The 25,441-nt window shown below is 43.1% G+C and overlaps 1 protein-coding gene across 4 annotated transcripts; it reads left to right on the top strand.

Moving 5' to 3' along the window:
* The first annotated feature begins 1,226 nt into the window (after positions 1 to 1,226).
* LOC130196657 (nucleolar protein 6-like) lies at positions 1,227 to 24,876 on the top strand. 4 transcript variants are annotated; one of them, XM_056418955.1, is made up of 5 exons: positions 1,227 to 1,734; positions 23,054 to 23,143; positions 23,254 to 23,452; positions 24,451 to 24,552; positions 24,725 to 24,876. In XM_056418955.1, the coding sequence occupies exons 3-5, from the start codon at positions 23,369 to 23,371 to the stop codon at positions 24,872 to 24,874; spliced, it is 336 nt and encodes a 111-aa protein (XP_056274930.1). In that variant the 5' UTR covers positions 1,227 to 1,734; positions 23,054 to 23,143; positions 23,254 to 23,368; the 3' UTR covers positions 24,875 to 24,876. The 4 variants fall into 4 exon arrangements, 3 of the variants coding, with proteins under 3 accessions (XP_056274930.1, XP_056274928.1, XP_056274929.1); XM_056418953.1 differs by lacking the exon at positions 1,227 to 1,734 and adding an exon at positions 16,689 to 17,004; XR_008832284.1 differs by lacking the exon at positions 1,227 to 1,734 and adding an exon at positions 18,264 to 18,290.
* Positions 24,877 to 25,441: the final 565 nt, after the last annotated feature.

The following is a 25,441-nucleotide window of genomic DNA, read 5'->3' as shown; positions in this document are numbered from 1 at the left end:
TGCTTCATTTTAAGGTCTGGGTGTATCCGATTAGTTTTAAATGGACTGGACGTGTGCAGCGCTGTGTCTTCCGACCACTCAAAGTGCTTTTACGCTACATGACATTCACACTAATTCATACACGGATAAAAGAAAAGGATTGTCTGGCTGCCTCTCATTTTTAGGAGGACTGGGACTTTAAGTCGTTGGTAATTTATGCTAAATCATAATCTCTAATCATGGAAAAACGAGACCGGGGCTCATGGCTTCCACTCATAGCCCCTTGAATACAGAAACAAATCGAGACTTTTGTAAAATATACCGTCGTGTTGTAAATATGAATTAACATATACTAAACACCAATAATCTGACAAACATTTTTAATGCTGCATCTCTCTTCTTTAGGCAATGCACATTCCAGCATAGCATTGCCTCAATTAATTATAGCACCAGGTAATTTACTCAATTTATTCACCCGAGCAAGCCTTACTCTTGGGGGTATTGGTATAAATTGTGAGTTTGGACAAAGATTGCTTTATAAATCACAAGCAGTATTCCTCCCCTGTCCAAAATAAAGCTCTGGGAACTTTGAGTTCATAACCCCCAGTTCATGTCTTTACTCGTTATTTCTGTTCTTGAGAAATAAGTCAGAGTTTTTCCGAACTTTAGCAACTTTCAGGAGGCTCGTGGTGTAATCCTGTCATGTAGAAGTACAGCGTTGTACGGGCTTGTATACAACTGCTTGTTGATTTTCCATGGGTTACTGGAAGGGCAGTAAGATCTGAGCTGCCCCTGAGGATTGGGATTGCACTTAAAAAGAGTCGAGGGATGCTTGTCACTAACATGTTCACGATAGCAAAATGACGTGCAAATGGTTTGGACCAATCAAAATACAAGAGGGTCTTGCTGCTTTTATTTGGAGTCTACGGCATCAAATTAATAAATGTAGAAAAAGATGAGATCCGTTTGCTATTGCAGCATGGGTCTGCAGAGCGTTCGTCACGTCGTAAACAGAGGCGTGAACGACTTGGCAGAGGTTTCCTGAACTGCGAGCTGACGCATTCGTCTGACTGCAGCTGTTGACAGAGAAGCATGTTTTAATTGCGGTCCAGTAGAATTATTGAGAAAGTGAAGAAAGAGGAAATGTACCCGCAGACGGGCTCAATGCATCACTCACAACACGGTGTTACAAATCGCGTTGTGTCATTTGTGCATGTCGCTCACCAAACACTTTATCATACGTTATTCCGCAATGATGCTGGAATCTGTTGCCAAGAATTTGTTCATGAGTCAGATTTCCTGACATGACTACGTTTCTCTTTTACACAATTCCGGCTTATCCCATGGGCTTTAATGTTCGTTTGAAAACTGTTCACCTCTAAGTCCTATAAAGAAATAACTTATTGAAAACTTTGCCGTGATATATTAAAAAAGGGGGTGGCGAGTTTCCTGCGCTACATCTAGGACTCGTGTCGTTCATCAGCCCTTTTTAATTTCAGTGTGAAGTTGTTGCTAACGTCTTCTCCGTCTCGAGGGAGCGTGACATCCTGGTCCGTCTGTACGAGAGACATCGATACGCCCTCACCTGTCTGCCCCTGACACACCGCCACTCCTGGGGAAAAAAGGAGCACAAAAGGCCATCGATCACAAACGTGAGAAACAAAACCAGTGATCACAGCCATGATCTAAGGAAAAACCAGTGATCACAGCCATGATCTAAGGAAAAACCAGTGTCTCCCGCAGCAACGGTGAACGGTGAGGACTTGTTATTGCAGAAGATGGACCGACTGTGGGTTCTTATAGCTTTCCCTCGATGTTTGTGGGTACCACCATTATTTTCCTTGTCCACTTTACTTTCACGTGGCCTGAAAACGCAGCTCCTCTGGACGTCTCGATAGGATTCCTACCGGAAGTCTAAAGAGGTAAACTAAAAAGACGAAAGCAAAGTAGTCGGGGGTCCTGGTGGCATGTGGTTGTGAAAGTTATGTATTGCAAATTGTAGTGGCACTCCGTCTAGTTCTGGTTCTTCTGTACCACACTATTTTGAGATCAGTCTTAAAAGCTATTAATTGACATGCGAGTGACACAAGTAGTTCTTTCATACAAAATTATGTTTACTAAAAAAACGTATAGTACATGGTCACACGGTCCAACAACTCTGAGCTCAAACACAACACACAGCTGTTATACTGACGTGACGGCATCTGATTGGAAGCTTACAAATTATTAAGCTTTCAAATACAATACTAAATTATATATGTTAAACTAAACATTCTTTCAAATCATAATGAAAAGGATTTATATTCAGTTACCTTTTTTAATCTTTTAAAACTAAATTATTATAACAAATGAAATCATGCATTTGGCTCTTACACAAATATTTCACCACTTTCGGTGTTCACACTGTGGCACTAGAGAACATGCACACTAACAATTGTGTTACTCTGTTTCAAGTAGAGTACATCAGGTAAAGGTGGCCTAAAGTGGAGGCTGCTTGTAACACAACACTGACTTCCTGTTGCCAGCAGATGGCACCATGACTGTGAAAACGGGCTTGTTGACGTCCTCAGGCTGATACTCTCATGATCGATTTGAGCAAGTCCAGTGGAGTTACATCAACTTCTCGTTTGATGGGGAATCACATCACATGGCCGCCACGCCACAGTTCGGCCATTCCATCGAGCGTGCAGCTTTCGATAACTTTTAATCATAAAAGTCTAAAGATTGTAGCCTACTGACCGAATTTGTTTGTTAAAGTACAGCGCCTGGAAATAACATCAAATACACAAGAAATTCAGACAAAATTCTAAATATCCGACTTCCAGTTGGGTTTAGAGATGGTTTAGAGACGAGAGAAAACAAACATTCTACTTGTTTGGTACATTTAGGTAATTTGCAGTCATCTAAATGTCGCAGTGGGTGCTAACGACCTCTTTGGCCACCTCCAAGCACCACAGCCACGTCGGGGAACACTTTGGACTTCACTGTGTGCACATCTTTGAGCTTTTTGAGCTACTCGGAAACAAAGAATGCGTTCCACGGTAAGTCAAGAGCCTCGCGGGCTGACATGAACTTCTTGGAACAAACTCGATGTGGACTTGATGTACTTGAGTATTTGATGTACTTGAGTAGCATGCCAAACTATAGAAACGAAACATCCTGCTCCCAGTCGGTGGCGCTTTGACCGATTCAACATTGGCCTGTAGATGTCTTCCAGCCTGGAGTCTCCTCAAACATGTGGCATTTGGAAATGATGTGATCAATTATTCGTTTATGCCGAATGATCGAGATTCTCCTTACAAGCTTTACAATGAAGCATTATCATATGTCTGATTTGAGAGAGATGTGATTCATCGGTGAAGAGGAAAGTGCACAACCTACGACTTCCTTTTGCCATTCGGTGGTGCTACGACTGTGATGCCAAATGATCGTGTATGTATCTTCAGGGTGGGAATGTATGATAAATTTGGAGCAGATTAGACCATATAGAGCCAAATTACAACAACTTCCTGTTTTGTGGCATATCTCCAAGAGGCTTTTTTGTACATCGTGTTAATATAGCTACCAAATGTCATGCAGCGAGGAGAAACAACGCCGGAGCCGCTCAAAAGGGGGCGCAGTCGAGCAAATCTCTCACGCTCCAATTTGACACCATTATCAGATGACTGTTTGTTACCATGACTGACTCAGGTGGCACATTTCAAGAGTTGACCAGCAGCCCAAGCGCCTCAAACATATACCAATATCATAATAATAATAATAATAATAATAATAAAAACATGAGAAGAACAATAGGTGATTCGCTCTAATGAAATATGCCAGGACCAATATATCAAATGAAATATAACGGTGATCATGCCTGCCAAACTAAGAAACTTAAATATATGTTTCTGTCTAACATTTATTATGACGCACATTACTTGCGTCAACCTGGATCACACGTTGGCTCTTTAACTCAGTCAATTCCAGTTAACATGTCGTTGTCAGGCAGCTTCACTGAACCGTTGTGCAACATTCGTGACTCATGTCGGTTCTGCGTGTAAAACGTCTCAGACTGATGATCATGACTCACAAACAGAACAACGTTATTTGCAGTAGGGATAGATGTTAATAATTTACTGTTTAAGCAAACTCCATTCAAAATATTATGTAATATAATATATTAAACTATAACTAAGCAAAACTCAAAGGAGTGGCTTATAACCTAAAGGAGAATAGCGCTGGTACACCTGAAAGATCCTTCACTTTAAGCATCAGCTGTCAGGAAAACACTGGAACTCAGCTTGGGTCTCTCTCTCTCTCACTCTCTTCCTCTGTCTCTCTCTCTCTCTCTCTCTCTCTCTCTCTCTCTCTCTCTCTCTCTCTCTCTCTCTCACTCTCTTCCTCTGTCTCTCTCTCTCTCACTCTCTCTGTCTCTCTCTCTCACTCTCTTCCTCTGTCTCTCTCTCTCTCACTCTCTCTCTCTCTCTCTCTCTCTCTCACTCCTCTGTCTCTCTCACTCCTCTGTCTCTCTCTCTCTCCTCTCTCACTCCTCTGTCTCTCTCTCACTCCTCTCTCTCACTCCTCTGTCTCTCTCTCCTCTCTTCTCTCTCTCTCTCTCTCTCTCTCACTCTCTTCCTCTGTCTCTCTCTCTCACTCCCTACTCCTCTCTCTCTCCCTCTTCCTCTTTCTCTCTTTCTCTCTCTCAATTAAATTCCATATGTATATTTCATAAAGATAGATAGGTAATAATATAACAGTAACAAACTACTGTAAATTAGTTTTAAAAAAAAGCTTTCTTGACACAATAAAGTTTGTGTGTGTGTGTGTGTGTGTGTGTGTGTGTGTGTGTGTGTGTGTGTGTGTGTGTGTGTGTGTGTGTGTGTGTGTGTGTGTGTGTGTGTGTGTGTGTGTGTGTGTGTGTGTGTGTGTGTGTGTGTGTGTGTGTGGTGGAGTTGCAAGTGGATGCATGTGTCCACGACAAAGCACGCACCGTTGTGGCTGCCAACCCTCTGAAACAGGCCACCGCCTGTCGGGATGTCTTCCACGTGTTCATCAGGTTATCGGTGAAGCCTCTCAGGCTCGGCTGACCGGAGGCTGATGCCGTGTTGCCGTAGCGATATCGGTTGTGGTGGTATCGATGTAGCTCTGAGTGCAGGAGCATCTGGCTCCATATCAATCCCGCTATTGGTGCATCCTCACATGGACAATTTTGAACATATTTAGCGTGTTTAAGTTGTCCGCAGCGAGTATGACCGATGACATGTGCAGTCGACAGTGTGCACCGAGATATGGCGCCGAGATATGGCCCCGAGATATGGCGCCGTACGTGATGGCGGCTGTGTTGCGAGCTCCCGGATTTTGTAGTAGTTTTTTGTTATTTATTCTTCTTATTGCGACTATTTTTGCACAAAACGTTAGCAGCCAGTTAACGTACGACAGATGCACACTTCTGGAGATTGGATCGGCAGTTGCTCGCCGCCTACCAGAGTTTTTCAACTCTTACTCGGACGTCCCGCCAGGAACAGTAGCGGAACTATCTCCGTCCATTTTAGGCGCGATCTCACGCAAACGTCGCCGACGGAGGCGAGCTGGCGTGCTGGTTAGGCTGAGACGTCGAGCCAATCGACCCCACTACCCACCATTTGCTGGCAAATGTACAGTCTTTGGACAATAAGCTGCGAGCTCCAGGCTCGTATTCAATTCCACCGGAAACTAAGGACAACTGCATCATCTGCCTTACGGAGACATGGATGTCGGAGGAGGTTACCGACTCAGCCATCGAGCGGCAGGATTTTCCGTCCACAGCGGACAGAACAAAGACTCTCTGGTAAAGATCGTGGAGGGTATGTCTCATGATAAACAGATCTTGGTGCAACCAAAGTCATGTACATACTCTCAAGTCGTTCTGTTCCCCGGACCTGGGTACCTAATGCTCATGTGTCGACCATTCTGGCTACGGGAGTTTACAGCAGTCACCGTAACTGCTGTGTACATTCCGCCTCAAGCTAACACGGACATAGCGCTGAAGGAACTCTACGGGCGATCAGCGAGCAGGAGTCGGCACACCCGAGGCTGCTTTCATTGTGGCGGGGACTTCAACAAAGCGAACCTGAAGAAAGTTCTCCGGTTCTACCAACACATAAAAAGCAACACGAGGGGAGCGGATTCTCGACCACTGCTACACTCCCTTCGGGATGGATACAAAGCCCTCCTCCGCCCACCGTTCGCAAATCGGACCACCGCTCCATCCAACTACTCCCGCCTACAGGCAGAGGCTTAAGCAGCAACCAATCGCTGTGAAGGTGACGATGTGTTTGAATTTCAAAAAGAGTATGAATTCAAGTTTTGCATGTCTGCAATTGTTGGTCATATTTAATGTGTTCTGGAAAGGTTGGTAATTGGTGTGAGTGCTAATTGAACGATTGTGCAACCACAATAGGAGTCTTCATATTGTATTATATGACATTAAATATTGTACCTTTGGTTGTGTGGTCTTCAGATGCTGCGTGGTGATGGTGGCTGCAGAGAGTCTGAAGTTACTGGAGCATCAGCTGATGGATCGGAGGACCAGATACCAAAGACAATGAGTGAGGACAAAGCACAAACCTCATGTTCTATTGTCTTCATCGATGCTCCATAGTCTGAATGAATTGTATTCACTATTTCCTTAGCTGATGCGTTGTCTGTGTTTGTGCAGGTGGTCATGCATCCTCCTGGATGCCTACTGATGTGCTGATTCACCTGAACCCAAGGCAGGTTCCCCTCTCAGGCAGTGGACCCTCCCATTGTCATGCCTTCAACAGGGGCCTCATGGCTGGCAACGTGGCCCCAGTCCAGAGGGGCCCTGGGTCATCCACTACAACGTGACCTCTGCAGAGCTCAGAGTGAGTCTTACACTTCAGGTTCATAGGCAGGATATCAATCACGTCCCTGTTGACACAGGATGTGAGCAGCGGTGCAGCAGGATTTGCACAATGCACAGTTGCAGCGTGGCTTCGGGCCCCGGCGTGTTCTGTCTGACGTCCAGCAGCTTCCTGAGAATATCAAATTCAGAGCAGAACAATTTCAAGATTGCATTTACATTGTCCACAAAAGCAGTTTTCTAGAAATAACTGCAGGGTAAAGTTCGCTCATGCACAGTTGGGACATGTCCGTTACTATTATTTTGGAGGACAAATGGTCCCAGACAATATTTGGCGAATGAGCAAACAATACAAACTAGAGCGGGCACTTTCGGTAAGCGCATACCTTCGCATATCACAAGATTGGGCTTTGAATTATGAACATGTTGGCATTAGTTGCATGCCAATTGGATAAAAATTGACCGTGCTATGGTAAAGAAAGATGTTGACCTTTCCATGACCTTGACCTTTGACCCGATTGATCCAAAAATCAATCAAATGGTCCCGGATAATAACCAATCATCCACCAAATTTCATGCGATTCGGTTTAAAACTTTTTGTTCTTATCACGAGAACACGCATATAAATAAATAAATGAATACCACGGCGATCAAAACATAACCTTGCATTTTCAATGCGAAGGTAATGATAAGATATGGTGTCAAACTATTTATATACACAGTGTTGGACAATATTGTGTTTTCATCTCATGTTTTAGAGGCTTTCTTTAATATCTATAAATGAGGATGATTTCGGGCACTGCGCTCCAGAGTTGACCACAGGTGTCCGAGCATAAAGTCTGGCCCTTTCCTCCGTGTTTTCTGTTAGTTTCAGTTTTATAGAATCGATAGAATTTGTCCATTATATCACATTTCCCCCAATATTATGACTTTATTCTCTGTATCTAGAGAACGTTCACGGCGTTTTGAACAGGAGCATCAATTAATCAATTCATTTTCAGGATGCTTCGGAGGCTCGCCCTCTTCTTCTGTGATCCTCATGGCGGAACCGTGATCGCAGTTTTATGAGCCAAAGGCCTTCCTCCCAGTGCCCTTCAAGGTGAGGCCTAAGTTATGCCTCCATCTAAAATCACGTCTGTAGGACAGAAGCCTTCTGCATAGCCAACAGCTTCCTTGTGTTAAATCACGTGTCTCCTTCACTTCCATCCTTCTCATTTCACTCATCAACATCCATCACTCTGACCTCCATGTTTTCTGTTTCCCCTCATGACAGACATCGTATATGTCTGCTCGGAGAGTGGAGGTGACTGGGGAGGAAGCGAATACCATTCCCAACGTGAAGCAATCGTGGAGGACTTCCGGGTCTTGGGAAAGGGCTTGATCAAGTCAGTGGAAGCCATGACTGAGAAGTGGTCAGTTTAGACGTGTCGTTTTCACCGTGTACATTTCATTGTGAAACGGAACAACGAGGAAATTAATGGATTTTCAGAGACATTTTGTTAATAATATTATCAGTTAATAATGTGTTTTAAAGATAAGCCACATGTTTGTCTTGGCGAAGCTGCATCTTGTTTAATAAATGCATATGTACTTTTGATTAGATTTTTTTAAAAATATATATATATGATTCTTTCCATCAGTAGATGAAATTGAGAAAAGGACTTGGTAGAGTTTTTATTGCATGGCTCGGACTGGACTTAATGTACAAATTATCATCTTTAAATTCCAAATTCATTCTTTCGATTACAGGAGAGCTGAACAGATTAATTAGAAAATGAATCAGCAACCAGTATAATTATAGGTTAAAAATTAATATACAAACAAAATTCCGCTTCTCAAATGTGAAGATTTGCTGCCGCTTATTTTTTATTGGCTAAACTGAATATTTTTAGACCTGGACTGTTGACGATGCTTCATTTTAAGGTCTGGGTGTATCCGATTAGTTTTAAATGGACTGGACGTGTGCAGCGCTGTGTCTTCCGACCACTCAAAGTGCTTTTACGCTACATGACATTCACACTAATTCATACACGGATAAAAGAAAAGGATTGTCTGGCTGCCTCTCATTTTTAGGAGGACTGGGACTTTAAGTCGTTGGTAATTTATGCTAAATCATAATCTCTAATCATGGAAAAACGAGACCGGGGCTCATGGCTTCCACTCATAACCCCTTGAATACAGAAACAAATCGAGACTTTTGTAAAATATACCGTCGTGTTGTAAATATGAATTAACATATACTAAACACCAATAATCTGACAAACATTTTTAATGCTGCATCTCTTTCTTTGAGCAATGCACATTCCAGCATAGCATTGCCTCAATTAATTATAGCACCAGGTAATTTACTCAATTTATTCACCCGAGCAAGCCTTACTCTTGGGGGTATTGGTATAAATTGTGAGTTTGGACAAAGATTGCTTTATAAATCACAAGCAGTATTCCTCCCCTGTCCAAAATAAAGCTCTGGGAACTTTGAGTTCATAACCCCCAGTTCATGTCTTTACTCGTTATTTCTGTTCTTGAGAAATAAGTCAGAGTTTTTCCGAACTTTAGCAACATTCAGGAGGCTCGTGGTGTAATCCTGTCATGTAGAAGTACAGCGTTAATGGCTTGTATACAACTGCTTGTTGATTTTCCATGGGTTACTGGAAGGGCAGTAAGATCTGAGCTGCCCCTGAGGATTGGGATTGCACTTAAAAAGAGTCGAGGGATGCTTGTCACTAACATGTTCACAATAGCGCGATAGCAAAATGACGTGCAAATGGTTTGGACCAATCAAAATACAAGAGGGTCTTGCTGCTTTTATTTGGAGTCTACGGCATCAAATTAATAAATGTAGAAAAAGATGAGATCCGTTTGCTATTGCAGCATGGGTCTGCAGAGCGTTCGTCACGTCGTAAACAGAGGCGTGAACGACTTGGCAGAGGTTTCCTGAACTGCGAGCTGACGCATTCGTCTGACTGCAGCTGTTGACAGAGAAGCATGTTTTAATTGCGGTCCAGTAGAATTATTGAGAAAGTGAAGAAAGAGGAAATGTACCCGCAGACGGGCTCAATGCATCACTCACAACACGGTGTTACAAATCGCGTTGTGTCATTTGTGCATGTCACTCACCAAACACTTTATCATACGTTACTCCGCAATGACGCTGGAATCTGTTGCCAAGAATTTGTTCATGAGTCAGATTTCCTGACATGACTACGTTTCTCTTTTACACAATTCCGGCTGATCCCATGGGCTTTAATGTTCGTTTGAAAACTGTTCACCTCTAAGTCCTATAAAGAAATAACTTATTGAAAACTTTGCCGTGATATATTAAAAAAGGGGGTGGCGAGTTTCCTGCGCTACATCTAGGACTCGTGTCGTTCATCAGCCCTTTTAATTTCAGTGTGAAGTTGTTGCTAACGTCTTCTCCGTCTCGAGGAGCGTGACATCCTGGTCCGTCTGTACGAGAGACATCGATACGCCCTCACCTGTCTGCCCCTGACACACCGCCACTCCTGGGGAAAAAAGGAGCACAAAAGGCCATCGATCACAAACGTGAGAAACAAAACCAGTGATCACAGCCATGATCTAAGGAAAAACCAGTGATCACAGCCATGATCTAAGGAAAAACCAGTGTCTCCCACAGCAACGGTGAACGGTGAGGACTTGTTATTGCAAAAGATGGACCGACTGTGGGTTCTTATAGCTTTCCCTCGATGTTTGTGGGTACCACCATTATTTTCCTTGTCCACTTTACTTTCACGTGGCCTGAAAACGCAGCTCCTCTGGACGTCTCGATAGGATTCCTACGGAAGTCTAAAGAGGTAAACTAAAAGACGAAAGCAAAGTAGTCGGGGGTCCTGGTGGCATGTGGTTGTGAAAGTTATGTATTGCAAATTGTAGTGGCACTCCGTCTAGTTCTGGTTCTTCTGTACCACACTATTTTGAGATCAGTCTTAAAAGCTATTAATTGACATGCAGTGACACAAGTAGTTCTTTCATACAAAATTATGTTTACTAAAAACGTATAGTACATGGTCACACGGTCCAACAACTCTGAGCTCAAACACAACTGACAGCTGTTATACTGACGTAATGACATCTGATTGGAAGCTTACAAATTATTAAGCTTTCAAATACAATACTAAATTATATGTTAAACTATACATTCTTTCAAATCATAATGAAAAGGATTTATATTCAGTTACCTTTTTTAATCTTTTAAAACTAAATTATTATAACAAATGAAATCATGCATTTGGCTCTTACACAAATATTTCACCACTTTCGGTGTTCACACTGTGGCACTAGAGAACATGCACACTAACAATTGTGTTACTCTGTTTCAAGTAGAGTACATCAGGTAAAGGTGGCCTAAAGTGGAGGCTGCTTGTAACACAACACTGACTTCCTGTTGCCAGCAGATGGCACCATGACTGTGAAAACGGGCTTGTTGACGTCCTCAGGCTGATACTCTCATGATCGATTTGAGCAAGTCCAGTGGAGTTCCATCAACTTCTCGTTTGATGGGGAATCACATCACATGGCATACGCCACAGTTCGGCCATTCCATCGGCGTGCAGCTTCGATAACTTTTAATCATAAAAGTCTAAAGATTGTAGCCTACTGACCGAATTTGTTTGTTAAAGTACAGGCCTGGAAATAACATCAAATACACAAGAAATTCAGACAAAATTCTAAATATCCGACTTCCAGTTGGGTTTAGAGATGGTTTAGAGACGAGAGAAAACAAACATTCTACTTGTTTGGTACATTTAGGTAATTTGCAGTCATCTAAATGTCGCGGTGCGCTAACGACCCCTTTGGCCACCTCCAAGCACCACAGCCACGTCGGGAACACTTTGGACTTCACTGTGTGCACATCTTTGAGCTTTTGAGCTACTCGGAAACAAAGAATCGTTCCACGGTAAGTCAAGAGCCTCGGCTGACATGAACTTCTTGGAACAAACTCGATGTGGACTTGATGTACTTGGAGTATTTGATGTACTTGAGTATTTGATGTACTTGAGTAGCATGCCAAACTATAGAAACGAACATCCTGCTCCCAGTTGGTGGCGCTGACCGATTCAACATTGGCCTGTAGATGTCTTCCAGCCTGGAGTCTCCTCAAACATGTGGCATTTGGAAAAGATGTGATCAATTATTCGTTTATGCCGAACGATCGAGATTCTCCTTACAAGCTTTACAATGAAGCATTATCATATGTCTGATTTGAGAGAGATGTGATTCATCGGTGAAGAGGAAAGTGCACAACCTACGACTTCCTTTTGCCATTCGGTGGTGCTACGACTGTGATGCCAAATGATCGTGTATGTATCTTCAGGGTGGGAATGTATGAGACATTTGGAGCAGATTAGACCATATAGAGCCAAATTACAACAACTTCCTGTTTTGTGGCATATCTCCAAGAGGCTTTTTTGTACATCGTGTTAATATAGCTACCAAATGTCATGCAGCGAGGAGAAACAACGCCGGAGCCGCTCAAAAGGGCGCAGTCGAGCAAATCTCTCACGCCCAATTTGACACCATTATCAGATGACTGTTTGTTACCATGACTGACTCAGGTGGCACATTTCAAGAGTTGACCAGCAGCCCAGCGCCTCAAACATATACCAATATCATAATAATAATAATAATAATAAAAACATGAGAAGAACAATAGGTGATTCGCTCTAATGAAATATGCCAGGACCAATATATCAAATGAAATATAACGGTGATCATGCCTGCCAAACTAAGAAACTTAAATATATGTTTCTGTCTAACATTTATTATGACGCACATTACTTGCGTCAACCTGGATCACACGTTGGCTCTTTAACTCAGTCAATTCCAGTTAATATGTCGTTGTCAGGCAGCTTCACTGAACCGTTGTGCAACATTCGTGACTCATGTCGGTTCTGCGTGTAAAACGTCTCAGACTGATGATCATGACTCACAAACAGAACAACGTTATTTGCAGTAGGGATAGATGTTAATAATTTACTGTTTACAAACTCCATTCAAAATATTATGTAATATAATATATTAAACTATAACTAGCAAAACTCAAAGGAGTGGCTTATAACCTAAAGGAGAATAGCGCTGGTACACCTGAAAGATCCTTCACTTTAAGCATCAGCTGTCAGGAAAACACTGGAACTCAGCTTGGGTCTCTCTCTCTCTCACTCTCTTCCTCTGTCTCTCTCTCTCTCACTCTCTCTCTCTCTCTCTCTCTCTCACTCTCTCTCTCTCTCTCTCTCTCTCTCTCTCTCTCTCTCTCTCTCTCTCTCTCTCTCTCTCTCACTCTCTTCCTCTGTCTCTCTCTCTCTCACTCTCTCTGTCTCTCTCTCTCACTCTCTCTCTCTCTCTCTCTCTCTCACTCTCTCTCTCTCTCTCTCTCTCACTCTCTTCCTCTGTCTCTCTCTCACTCTCTCTCTCTCTCACTCTCTTCCTCTCACTCTCGTCCTCTGTCTCTCTCTCTTCCTCTCTCTCTCTCTCACTCTCTTCCTCTCTCTCTCTCTCACTCTCTTCCTCTCTCTCTCCTCACTCTCTTCCTCTTTCTCTCTTTCTCTCTCTCTCTCAATTAAATTCCATATGTATATTTCATAAAGATAGATAGGTAATAATATAACAGTAACAAACTACTGTAAATTAGTTTTAAAAAAAAGCTTTCTTGACACAATAAAGTTTGTGTGTGTGTGTGTGTGTGTGTGTGTGTGTGTGTGTGTGTGTGTGTGTGTGTGTGTGTGTGTGTGTGTGTGTGTGTGTGTGTGTGTGTGTGTGTGTGTGTGTGTGTGTGGTGGAGTTGCAAGTGGATGCATGTGTCCACGACAAAGCACGATATTTGAGCGAATGAGCAAAACAATACAAACTAGAACGGGCACTCGGTAGCCGCATACGGCATCTAATATCACAAGATTGGGCTTTGAATTATGAACATGTTGGCATTAGTTGCATGCCAATTGGATAAAAATTGACCGTGCTATGGTAAAAAGAAGATGTTGACCTTTCCATGACCTTGACCTTTGACCCGATTGATCCAAAAATCTAATCAAATGGTCCCCGGATAATAACCAATCATCCCACCAAATTTCATGCGATTCGGTTTAAAACTTTTTTTGTTATGCGAGGAACACGCATATAAATAAATAAATGAATACACGGCGATCAAAACATAACCTTCTGCATTTTCAATGCGAAGGTAATGATAAGATATGGTGTCAAACTATTTATATACACAGTGTTGGACAATATTGTGTTTTCATCTCATGTTTTTAGAGGTTTTCTTTAATATCTATAAATGAGGATGATTTCCTCGGGGCACTGCGCTCCAGAGCTGACCACAGGTGTCCGGAGCATAAAGTCTGGCCCTTTCCTCCGTGTTTTCTGTTAGTTTCAGTTTTTATAGGGTCGGTAGAATTTGTCCATTATATCACACATTTTCCCCCCAATATTATGACTTTATTCTCTGTATCTAGAGAACGTTCACGACGTTTTGAACAGGAGCATCAATTAATCCAATTCATTTTCAGGATGCTTTCGGAGAGCTCGCCCTCTTCTTCTGTGATCCTCATGGCGGAACCGTGATCGCAGTTTTATGGAAGCCAAAGGCCTTCCTCCCAGTGCCCTTCAAGGTAAGGCCTAAGTTATGCCTCCATCTAAAATCACGCCTGTAGGACAGAAGCCTTCTGCATAGCCAACAGCTTCCTTGTGTTGCCACGTGTCTCCTTCACTTCCATCCTTCTCATTTCACTCATCAACATCCATCACTCTGACCTCCATGTTTTCTGTTTCTCATGACAGACATCGTATATGTCTGCTCGGAGAGTGGAGGTGACTGGGAGGAAGCGAATACCATTCCCAACGTCAGCAATCCTGGAGGACTTCCGGTCTTGGGAAAGGGCTTGATCAAGTCAGTGGAAGCCAGGACTGAGAAGTGGTCAGTTTAGACGTGTCGTTTCACCGTACATTTCATTGTGAACGGAACAACGGGAAATTAATGGATTTTCAGAGACATTTGTGTTAACAATATTATCAGTTAATAATGTGTTTTAAAGATAAGCCACATGTTTGTCTTGGCGAAGCTGCATCTTGTTTAATAAATGCATATGTACTTTTGATTTGATTTTTTTTAAAATATATATATATGATTCTTTCCATCAGTAGATGAAATTGAGAAAAGGACTTGGTAGAGTTTTTATTGCATGGCTCGGACTGGACTTAATGTACAAATTATCATCTTTAAATTCCAAATTCATTCTTTCGATTACAGGAGAGCTGAACAGATTAATTAGAAAATGAATCAGCAACCAGTATAATTATAGGTTAAAAATTAATATACAAACAAAATTCCGCTTCTCAAATGTGAAGATTTGCTGCCGCTTATTTTTTATTGGCGCAAACTGAATATTTTTAGACCTGGACTGTTGACTATGCTTCATTTTAAGGTCTGGGTGTATCCGATTTGTTTTAAATGGACTGGATGTGCAGCAGCTGTGTCTTCCGACCACTCAAAGTGCTTTTACGCTACATGACATTCACACTAATTCATACACGGATAAAAGAAAAGGATTGTCTGGCTGCCTCTCATTTTTAGGAGGACTGGGACTTTAAGTCGTTGGTAATTTATGCTAAATCATAATCTCTAATCATGGAAAAACGAGACCGGGGCTCATGGCTTCCACTCATAGCCCCTTGAATACAGAAACAAATCGAGACTTTTGTAAAATATACCGTTGTGTTGTAAATATGAATTAACATATACTAAACACCAATAATCTGACAAACATTTTTAATGCTGCATCTCTCTTCTTTAGGCAATGCACATTCCAGCATAGCATTGCCTCAATTAATTATAGCACCAGGTAATTTACTCAATTTATTCACCCGAGCAAGCCTTACTCTTGGGGGTATTGGTATAAATTGTGAGTTTGGACAAAGATTGCTTTATAAATCACAAGCAGTATTCCTCCCCTGTCCAAAATAAAGCTCTGGGAACTTTGAGTTCATAACCCCCAGTTCATGTCTTTACTCGTTATTTCTGTTCTTGAGAAATAAGTCAGAGTTTTTCCGAACTTTAGCAACATTCAGGAGGCTCGTGGTGTAATCCTGTCATGTAGAAGTACAGCGTTGTACGGGCTTGTATACAACTGCTTGTTGATTTTCCATGGGTTACTGGAAGGGCAGTAAGATCTGAGCTGCCCCTGAGGATTGGGATTGGCGCGGTACACAATGCACTTAATTAGAGTCGAGGGATGCTTGTCACTAACATGTTCACAATAGCGCGATAGCAAAATGACGTGCAAATGGTTTGGACCAATCAAAATACAAGAGGGTCTTGCTGCTTTTATTTGGAGTCTACGGCATCAAATTAATAAATGTAGAAAAAGATGAGATCCGTTTGCTATTGCAGCATGGGTCTGCAGAGCGTTCGTCACGTCGTAAACAGAGGCGTGAACGACTTGGCAGAGGTTTCCTGAACTGCCGAGCTGACGCATTCGTCTGACTGCAGCTGTTGACAGAGAAGCATGTTTTAATTGCGGTCCAGTAGAATTATTGCGAAAGTGAAGAAAGAGGAAATGTACCCGCAGATGGGCTCAATGCATCACTCACAACACGGTGTTACAAATCGCGTTGTGTCATTTGTGCATGTCGCTCACCAAACACTTTATCATACGTTATTCCGCAATGATGCTGGAATCTGTTGCCAAGAATTTGTTCATGAGTCAGATTTCCTGACATGACTACGTTTCTCTTTTACACAATTCCGGCTTATCCCATGGGCTTTGATGTTTGTTTGAAAACTGTTCACCTCAAAGTCCTATAAAGAAATAACTTATTGAAAACTTTGCCGTGATATATTAAAAAAGGGGGTGGCGAGTTTCCTGCGCTACATCTAGGACTCGTGTCGTTCATCAGCCCTTTTTAATTTCAGTGTGAAGTTGTTGCTAACGTCTTCTCCGTCTCGAGGGAGCGTGACATCCTGGTCCGTCTGTACGAGAGACATCGATACGCCCTCACCTGTCTGCCCCTGACACACCGCCACTCCTGGGGAAAAAAGGAGCACAAAAGGCCATCGATCACAAACGTGAGAAACAAAACCAGTGATCACAGCCATGATCTAAGGAAAAACCAGTGATCACAGCCATGATCTAAGGAAAAACCAGTGTCTCCCACAGCAACGGTGAACGGTGAGGACTTGTTATTGCAAAAGATGGACCGACTGTGGGTTCTTATAGCTTTCCCTCGATGTTTGTGGGTACCACCATTATTTTCCTTGTCCACTTTACTTTCACGTGGCCTGAAAACGCAGCTCCTCTGGACGTCTCGATAGGATTCCTACCGGAAGTCTAAAGAGGTAAACTAAAAAGACGAAAGCAAAGTAGTCGGGGGTCCTGGTGGCATGTGGTTGTGAAAGTTATGTATTGCAAATTGTAGTGGCACTCCGTCTAGTTCTGGTTCTTCTGTACCACACTATTTTGAGATCAGTCTTAAAAGCTATTAATTGACATGCGAGTGACACAAGTAGTTCTTTCATACAAAATTATGTTTACTAAAAAAACGTATAGTACATGGTCACACGGTCCAACAACTCTGAGCTCAAACACAACTGACAGCTGTTATACTGACGTGACGGCATCTGATTGGAAGCTTACAAATTATTAAGCTTTCAAATACAATACTAAATTATATATGTTAAACTAAACATTCTTTCAAATCATAATGAAAAGGATTTATATTCAGTTACCTTTTTTAATCTTTTAAAACTAAATTATTATAACAAATGAAATCATGCATTTGGCTCTTACACAAATATTTCACCACTTTCGGTGTTCACACTGTGGCACTAGAGAACATGCACACTAACAATTGTGTTACTCTGTTTCAAGTAGAGTACATCAGGTAAAGGTGGCCTAAAGTGGAGGCTGCTTGTAACACAACACTGACTTCCTGTTGCCAGCAGATGGCACCATGACTGTGAAAACGGGCTTGTTGACGTCCTCAGGCTGATACTCTCATGATCGATTTGAGCAAGTCCAGTGGAGTTCCATCAACTTCTCGTTTGATGGGGAATCACATCACATGGCCGCCACGCCACAGTTCGGCCATTCCATCGAGCGTGCAGCTTTCGATAACTTTTAATCATAAAAGTCTAAAGATTGTAGCCTACTGACCGAATTTGTTTGTTAAAGTACAGCGCCTGGAAATAACATCAAATACACAAGAAATTCAGACAAAATTCTAAATATCCGACTTCCAGTTGGGTTTAGAGATGGTTTAGAGACGAGAGAAAACAAACATTCTACTTGTTTGGTACATTTAGGTAATTTGCAGTCATCTAAATGTCGCAGTGGGTGCTAACGACCTCTTTGGCCACCTCCAAGCACCACAGCCACGTCGGGGAACACTTTGGACTTCACTGTGTGCACATCTTTGAGCTTTTTGAGCTACTCGGAAACAAAGAATGCGTTCCACGGTAAGTCAAGAGCCTCGCGGGCTGACATGAACTTCTTGGAACAAACTCGATGTGGACTTGATGTACTTGAGTATTTGATGTACTTGAGTATTTGATGTACTTGAGTAGCATGCCAAACTATAGAAACGAAACATCCTGCTCCCAGTTGGTGGCGCTTTGACCGATTCAACATTGGCCTGTAGATGTCTTCCAGCCTGGAGTCTCCTCAAACATGTGGCATTTGGAAAAGATGTGATCAATTATTCGTTTATGCCGAACGATCGAGATTCTCCTTACAAGCTTTACAATGAAGCATTATCATATGTCTGATTTGAGAGAGATGTGATTCATCGGTGAAGAGGAAAGTGCACAACCTACGACTTCCTTTTGCCATTCGGCGGTGCTACGACTGTGATGCCAAATGATCGTGTATGTATCTTCAGGGTGGGAATGTATGAGACATTTGGAGCAGATTAGACCATATAGAGCCAAATTACAACAACTTCCTGTTTTGTGGCATATCTCCAAGAGGCTTTTTTGTACATCGTGTTAATATAGCTACCAAATGTCATGCAGCGAGGAGAAACAACGCCGGAGCCGCTCAAAAGGGGGCGCAGTCGAGCAAATCTCTCACGCTCCAATTTGACACCATTATCAGATGACTGTTTGTTACCATGACTGACTCAGGTGGCACATTTCAAGAGTTGACCAGCAGCCCAAGCGCCTCAAACATATACCAATATCATAATAATAATAATAATAATAAAAAACATGAGAAGAACAATAGGTGATTCGCTCTAATGAAATATGCCAGGACCAATATATCAAATGAAATATAACGGTGATCATGCCTGCCAAACTAAGAAACTTAAATATATGTTTCTGTCTAACATTTATTATGACGCACATTACTTGCGTCAACCTGGATCACACGTTGGCTCTTTAACTCAGTCAATTCCAGTTAACATGTCGTTGTCAGGCAGCTTCACTGAACTGTTGTGCAACATTCGTGACTCATGTCGGTTCTGCGTGTAAAACGTCTCAGACTGATGATCATGACTCACAAACAGAACAACGTTATTTGCAGTAGGGATAGATGTTAATAATTTACTGTTTAAGCAAACTCCATTCAAAATATTATGTAATATAATATATTAAACTATAACTAAGCAAAACTCAAAGGAGTGGCTTATAACCTAAAGGAGAATAAGCTGGTACACCTGAAAGATCCTTCACTTTAAGCATCAGCTGTCAGGAAAACACTGGAACTCAGCTTGGGTCTCTCTCTCTCTCACTCTCTTCCTCTGTCTCTCTCTCTCTCACTCTCTCTGTCTCTCTCACTCTCTCTCTCTCTCTCTCTCTCTCTCTCTCTCTTCCTCTGTCTCTCTCTCTCACTCTCTCTGTCTCTCTCTCACTCTCTCTGTCTCTCTCTCTCTCTCACTCTCTCTGTCTCTCTCTCTCTCTCACTCTCTCTCTCTCACTCTCTTCCACTCTCTCTCACTCTCTTCCTCTGTCTCTCTCTCACTCTCTCTCTCACTCTCTTCCTCTCACTCTCGTCCTCTGTCTCTCTCTCTCTCTCTCTCTCTCTCTCACTCTCTTCCTCTGTCTCTCTCTCTCTCTCACTCTCTTCCTCTCTCTCTCCTCACTCTCTTCCTCTTTCTCTCTTTCTCTCTCTCTCTCAATTAAATTCCATATGTATATTTCATAAAGATAGATAGGTAATAATATAACAGTAACAAACTACTGTAAATTAGTTTTTAAAAAGCTTTCTTGACACAATAAAGTTTGTGTGTGTGTGTGTGTGTGTGTGTGTGTGTGTGTGTGTGTGTGTGTGTGTGTGTGTGTGTGTGTGTGTGTGGTGTGTGTGTGGTGGAGTTGCAAGTGGATGCATGTGTCCACGACAGCACGCACCGCTGTGGCTGCCAACCTCTGAAACAGGCCACCGCCTGTCGGGATGTCTTCCACGTGTTCATCAGGTTATCGGTGAAGCCTCTCAGGCTCGGCTGACCGGAGGCTGATGCCGTGTTGCCGTAGCGATATCGGTTGTGGTGGTATCGATGTAGCTCTGAGTGCAGGAGCATCTGGCTCCATATCAATCCCGCTATTGGTGCATCCTCACATGGACAATTTTGAACATATTTAGCGTGTTTAAGTTGTCCGCAGCGAGTATGACCGATGACATGTGCAGTCGACAGTGTGCACCGAGATATGGCCCCGAGATATGGCGCCGTACGTGATGGCGGCTGTGTTGCGAGCTCCCGGATTTTGTAGTAGTTTTTTGTTATTTATTCTTCTTATTGCGACTATTTTTGCACAAAACGTTAGCAGCCAGTTAACGTACGACAGATGCACACTTCTGGAGATTGGATCGGCAGTTGCTCGCCGCCTACCAGAGTTTTTCAACTCTTACTCGGACGTCCCGCCAGGAACAGTAGCGGAACTATCTCCGTCCATTTTAGGCGCGATCTCACGCAAACGTCGCCGACGGAGGGGAAGCTGGCGTGCTGGTTAGGCTGAGACGTCGAGCCAATCGACCCCCACTACCCACCATTTTACTGGCAAATGTACAGTCTTTGGACAATAAGCTATGCGAGCTCCAGACTCGTATTCAATTCCACCGGGAAACTAAGGACAACTGCATCATCTGCCTTACGGAGACATGGATGTCGGAGGTTACCGACCAGCCATCGAGCCGGCAGGATTTTCCGCCCACCGCGGACAGAACAAAGACTCTCTCTGGTAAAGATCGTGGAGGGGTATGTCTCATGATAAACAGATCTTGGTGCAACCAAAGTCATGTACATACTCTCAAGTCGTTCTGTTCCCCGGACCTGGAGTACCTAATGCTCATGTGTCGACCATTCTGGCTACCGGAGTTTACAGCAGTCACCGTAACTGCTGTGTACATTCCGCCTCGCTAACACGGACATAGCGCTGAAGGAACTCTACGGGCGATCAGCGAGCAGGAGTCGGCACACCCGAGGCTGCTTTCATTGTATGGGACTTCAACAAAGCGAACCTGAAGAAAGTTCTCCGAAGTTCTACCAACACATAAAAAGCAACACGAGGGAGAGCGGATTCTACCACTGCTACACTCCCTTCCGGATGGATACAAAGCCCTCCTCCGCCCACCGCTCGCCAAATCGGACCACCGCCTCCATCCAACTACTCCCGCCACAGGGAGAGGCTTAAGCAGCAACCAATCGCTGTGAAGGAAGTGCAACGCTGGTCGGACCAATCGGAGTCTATGCTACAGGACTGTTTTGAACGCGCTGACTGGGATATGTTCAGGGTCGCGTCGGACAACAACGTCAGTGAGTACGCTGTCCTCAGTCACCGGTTCATCAAGAAATGCATAGATGACGTTGTTCCTACCAAGTCGGTTCGGATTTATCCCAACCAGAAACCGTGGATAAATGGCGATGTTCGCGCTGCACTCAAGACGCCGCGTAACACCGCCTTTGACCCGGGAATATGGCGGAATACAAAGAGCCCTTCGACCTCCAGAAGACCATCGGCTCTGCCAGCGGGAGTTCAGGAACAAGGTGGAGGAAAAGCTCAAGAGCCATGACGTGAGAGGTGTGTGGAAGGGGCTACAGACAATCACGGACTTCAGAGGGAAAACCAGCGGTGAAGAGAACTCCTCTACCTCCCTCCCAGGCGAGCTAAATACATTCTTTGCTCGGTTCGACGTGAGCGGGCAGCCGCCGAAGGCAGCGCGCCGCCCGAGGAGACCAGCCTGCTGATCATCTCAGAGGCTGACGTGCGCAGAGCCTTCAAGCGGGTGGACATCCGGAAGGCGGCAGGTCCCGACCACATCCCGGGGCGCGCCCTCAGAGCATGTGCAGACCAGTTGGCAGCATAGCCAACAGCTTCCTTGTGTTGCGTCACGTGTCTCCTTCACTTCCATCCTTCTCATTTCACTCATCAACATCCATCACTCTGACCTCCATGTTTTCTGTTTCCCCTCATGACAGACATCGTATATGTCTGCTCGGAGAGTGGAGGTGACTGGGGAGGAAGCGAATACCATTCCCAACGTCGAAGCAATCCTGGAGGACTTCCGGGTCTTGGGAAAGGGCTTGATCAAGTCAGTGGAAGCCAGGACTGAGAAGTGGTCAGTTTAGACGTGTCGTTTTCACCGTGTACATTTCATTGTGAAACGGAACAACGGGAAATTAATGGATTTTCAGAGACATTTGTGTTAACAATATTATCAGTTAATAATGTGTTTTAAAGATAAGCCACATGTTTGTCTTGGTGAACTGCATCTTGTTTAATAAATGCATATGTACTTTTGATTTGATTTTTTTTAAAAATATATATATATGATTCTTTCCATCAGTAGATGAAATTGAGAAAGGACTTGGTAGAGTTTTTATTGCATGGCTCGGACTTATGGACTTTAATGTACAAATTATCATCTTTAAATTCCAAATTCATTCTTTCGATTACAGGAGAGCTGAACAGATTAATTAGAAATGAATCAGCAACCAGTATAATTATAGGTTAAAATTAATATACAAACAAAATTCCGCTTCAAATGTGAAGCTTGCTATCAACACAATGCCTACGTGACCTTAGCTCTCTGCTGGCATGACGATGTGTTTGAATTTCAGGTATGAATTCAAGTTTTGTGTCTGCAATTGTTGGTCATATTTAATGTGTTCTGGAAAGTTGGTAATTGGAAATTAGTGCTAATTGAACGATTGTGCAACCACAATAGGGGTCTTCATATTGTATTATATGACATTAAATGTTGTACTTTGGTTGTGTGTCTTCAGATGCTGCTGCGTGTGGTGATGGTGGCTGCAGAGAGTCTGAAGTTACTGGAGCATCAGCTGATGGGCGGAGACCAGATACAAGATGTCAGGGTGAGGACAAAGCACAAACTCATGTTCTATTGTCTTCATCGATGCTCCACAGTCTGAATGAATTATTATTCACTATTTCAGCTTTTGATGCGTTGTCTGTGTTTGTGCAGGTGGTCATGCGCGCTCCTCTGGATGCCTACGATGTGCTGATTCACCTGAACCCAAGGCAGGTTCCTGCTCTCTCAGGCAGTGGACCCTCCCATTGTCACCTTCAACAGGGGCCTCATGGCTGGCAACGTGGCCCAGTCCAGAGGGGCCCTGCCGGTCATCGACTACAACCCCGTGACCCTCTACCTGGCAGAGCTCAGAGTGAGTCTTACACTTCAGGTTCATAGGCAGGTGTGATATCAATCACGTCTTGTTGACACAGGATGTGAGGAAAGCGGTGCAGCAGGATTTGCACAATGCAAGTTGCAGCGTGGCGGCTCGGGCCCCGAAGCGTGTTCTGTCTGACGTCCAGCAGCTTCCTGAGAATATCAAATTCAGAGCAGAACAATTTCAAGATTGCATTTACATTGTCCACAAAGCAGTTTTTTCTAGAAATAACTGCAGGGTGTAGGTTCGCTCATGCACAGTTGGGACATGTCCGTACTATTATTTTTGGAGGACAAAATGGTCCCAGACAATATTTGAGCGAATGAGCAAAACAATACAAACTAGAACGGGCACTCGGTAGAGCGCATACCTTCGCATATCACAAGATTGGGCTTTGAATTATGAACATGTTGGCATTAGTTGCATGCCAATTGGATAAAAATTGACCGTGCTATGGTAAAAAGAAGATGTTGACCTTTCCATGACCTTGACCTTTGACCCGATTGATCCAAAAATCTAATCAAATGGTCCCGGATAACAACCAATCATCCCAACAAATTTCATGCGATTCGGTTTAAAACTTTTTGTTATCGAGAACACGCATATAAATAAATAAATGAATACACGGCGATCAAAACATAACCTTCTGCATTTTCAATGCGAAGGTAATGATAAGATATGGTGTCAAACTATTTATATACACAGTGTTGGACAATATTGTGTTTTCATCTCATGTTTTTAGAGGTTTTCTTTAATATCTATAAATGAGGATGATTTCCTCGGGGCACTGCGCTCCAGAGCTGACCACAGGTGTCCGGAGCATAAAGTCTGGCCCTTTCTCCGTGTTTTCTGTTAGTTTCAGTTTTTATAGGTCGGTAGAATTTGTCCATTATATCACATTTTCCCCCCAATATTATGACTTTATTCTCTGTATCTAGAGAACGTTCACGACGTTTTGAACAGGAGCATCAATTAATCCAATTCATTTTCAGGATGCTTTCGGAGAGCTCGCCCTCTTCTTCTGTGATCCTCATGGCGGAACCGTGATCGCAGTTTTATGGAAGCCAAAGGCCTTCCTCCCAGTGCCCTTCAAGGTAAGGCCTAAGTTATGCCCTCCATCTAAAATCACGTCTGTAGGACAGAAGCCTTCTGCATAGCCAACAGCTTCCTTGTGTTGCGTCACGTGTCTCCTTCACTTCCATCCTTCATTTCACTCATCAACATCCATCACTCTGACCTCCATGTTTCTGTTTCCCCTCATGACAGACATCGTATATGTCTGCTCGGAGAGTGGAGGTGACTGGGGAGGAAGCGAATACCATTCCCAACGTCGAAGCAATCCTGGAGGACTTCCGGGTCTTGGGAAAGGGCTTGATCAAGTCAGTGGAAGCCAGGACTGAGAAGTGGTCAGTTTAGACGTGTCGCTTTTCACCGTGTACATTTCATTGTGAAAGCGGAACAACGGGGAAATTAATGGATTTTCAGAGACATTTGTGTTAACAATATTATCAGTTAATAATGTGTTTTAAAGATAAGCCACATGTTTGTCTTGGCGAAGCTGCATCTTGTTTAATAAATGCATATGTACTTTGATTTGATTTTTTTTAAATATATATATGATTCTTTCCATCAGTAGATGAAATTGAGAAAAGGACTTGGTAGAGTTTTTATTGCATGGCTCGGACTGGACTTAATGTACAAATTATCATCTTTAAATTCCAAATTCATTCTTTCGATTACAGGAGAGCTGAACAGATTAATTAGAAAATGAATCAACAACCAGTATAATTATAGGTTAAAAATTAATATACAAACAAAATTCCGCTTCTCAAATGTGAAGATTTGCTGCCGCTATTTTTTATTGGCTTAAACTGAATATTTTAGACCTGGACTGTTGATGCTTCATTTTAAGGTCTGGGTGTATCCGATTTGTTTTAAATGGACTGGATGTGTGCAGCTGTGTCTTCCGACCACTCAAAGTGC

The sequence above is a fragment of the Pseudoliparis swirei genome, chromosome 7, assembly GCF_029220125.1.
Source record: "Pseudoliparis swirei isolate HS2019 ecotype Mariana Trench chromosome 7, NWPU_hadal_v1, whole genome shotgun sequence".
NCBI lineage: Eukaryota > Metazoa > Chordata > Actinopteri > Perciformes > Liparidae > Pseudoliparis > Pseudoliparis swirei.
Note: the sequence above shows the minus strand (reverse complement) of the source record. Positions and strands in the feature narration are given on the sequence as shown.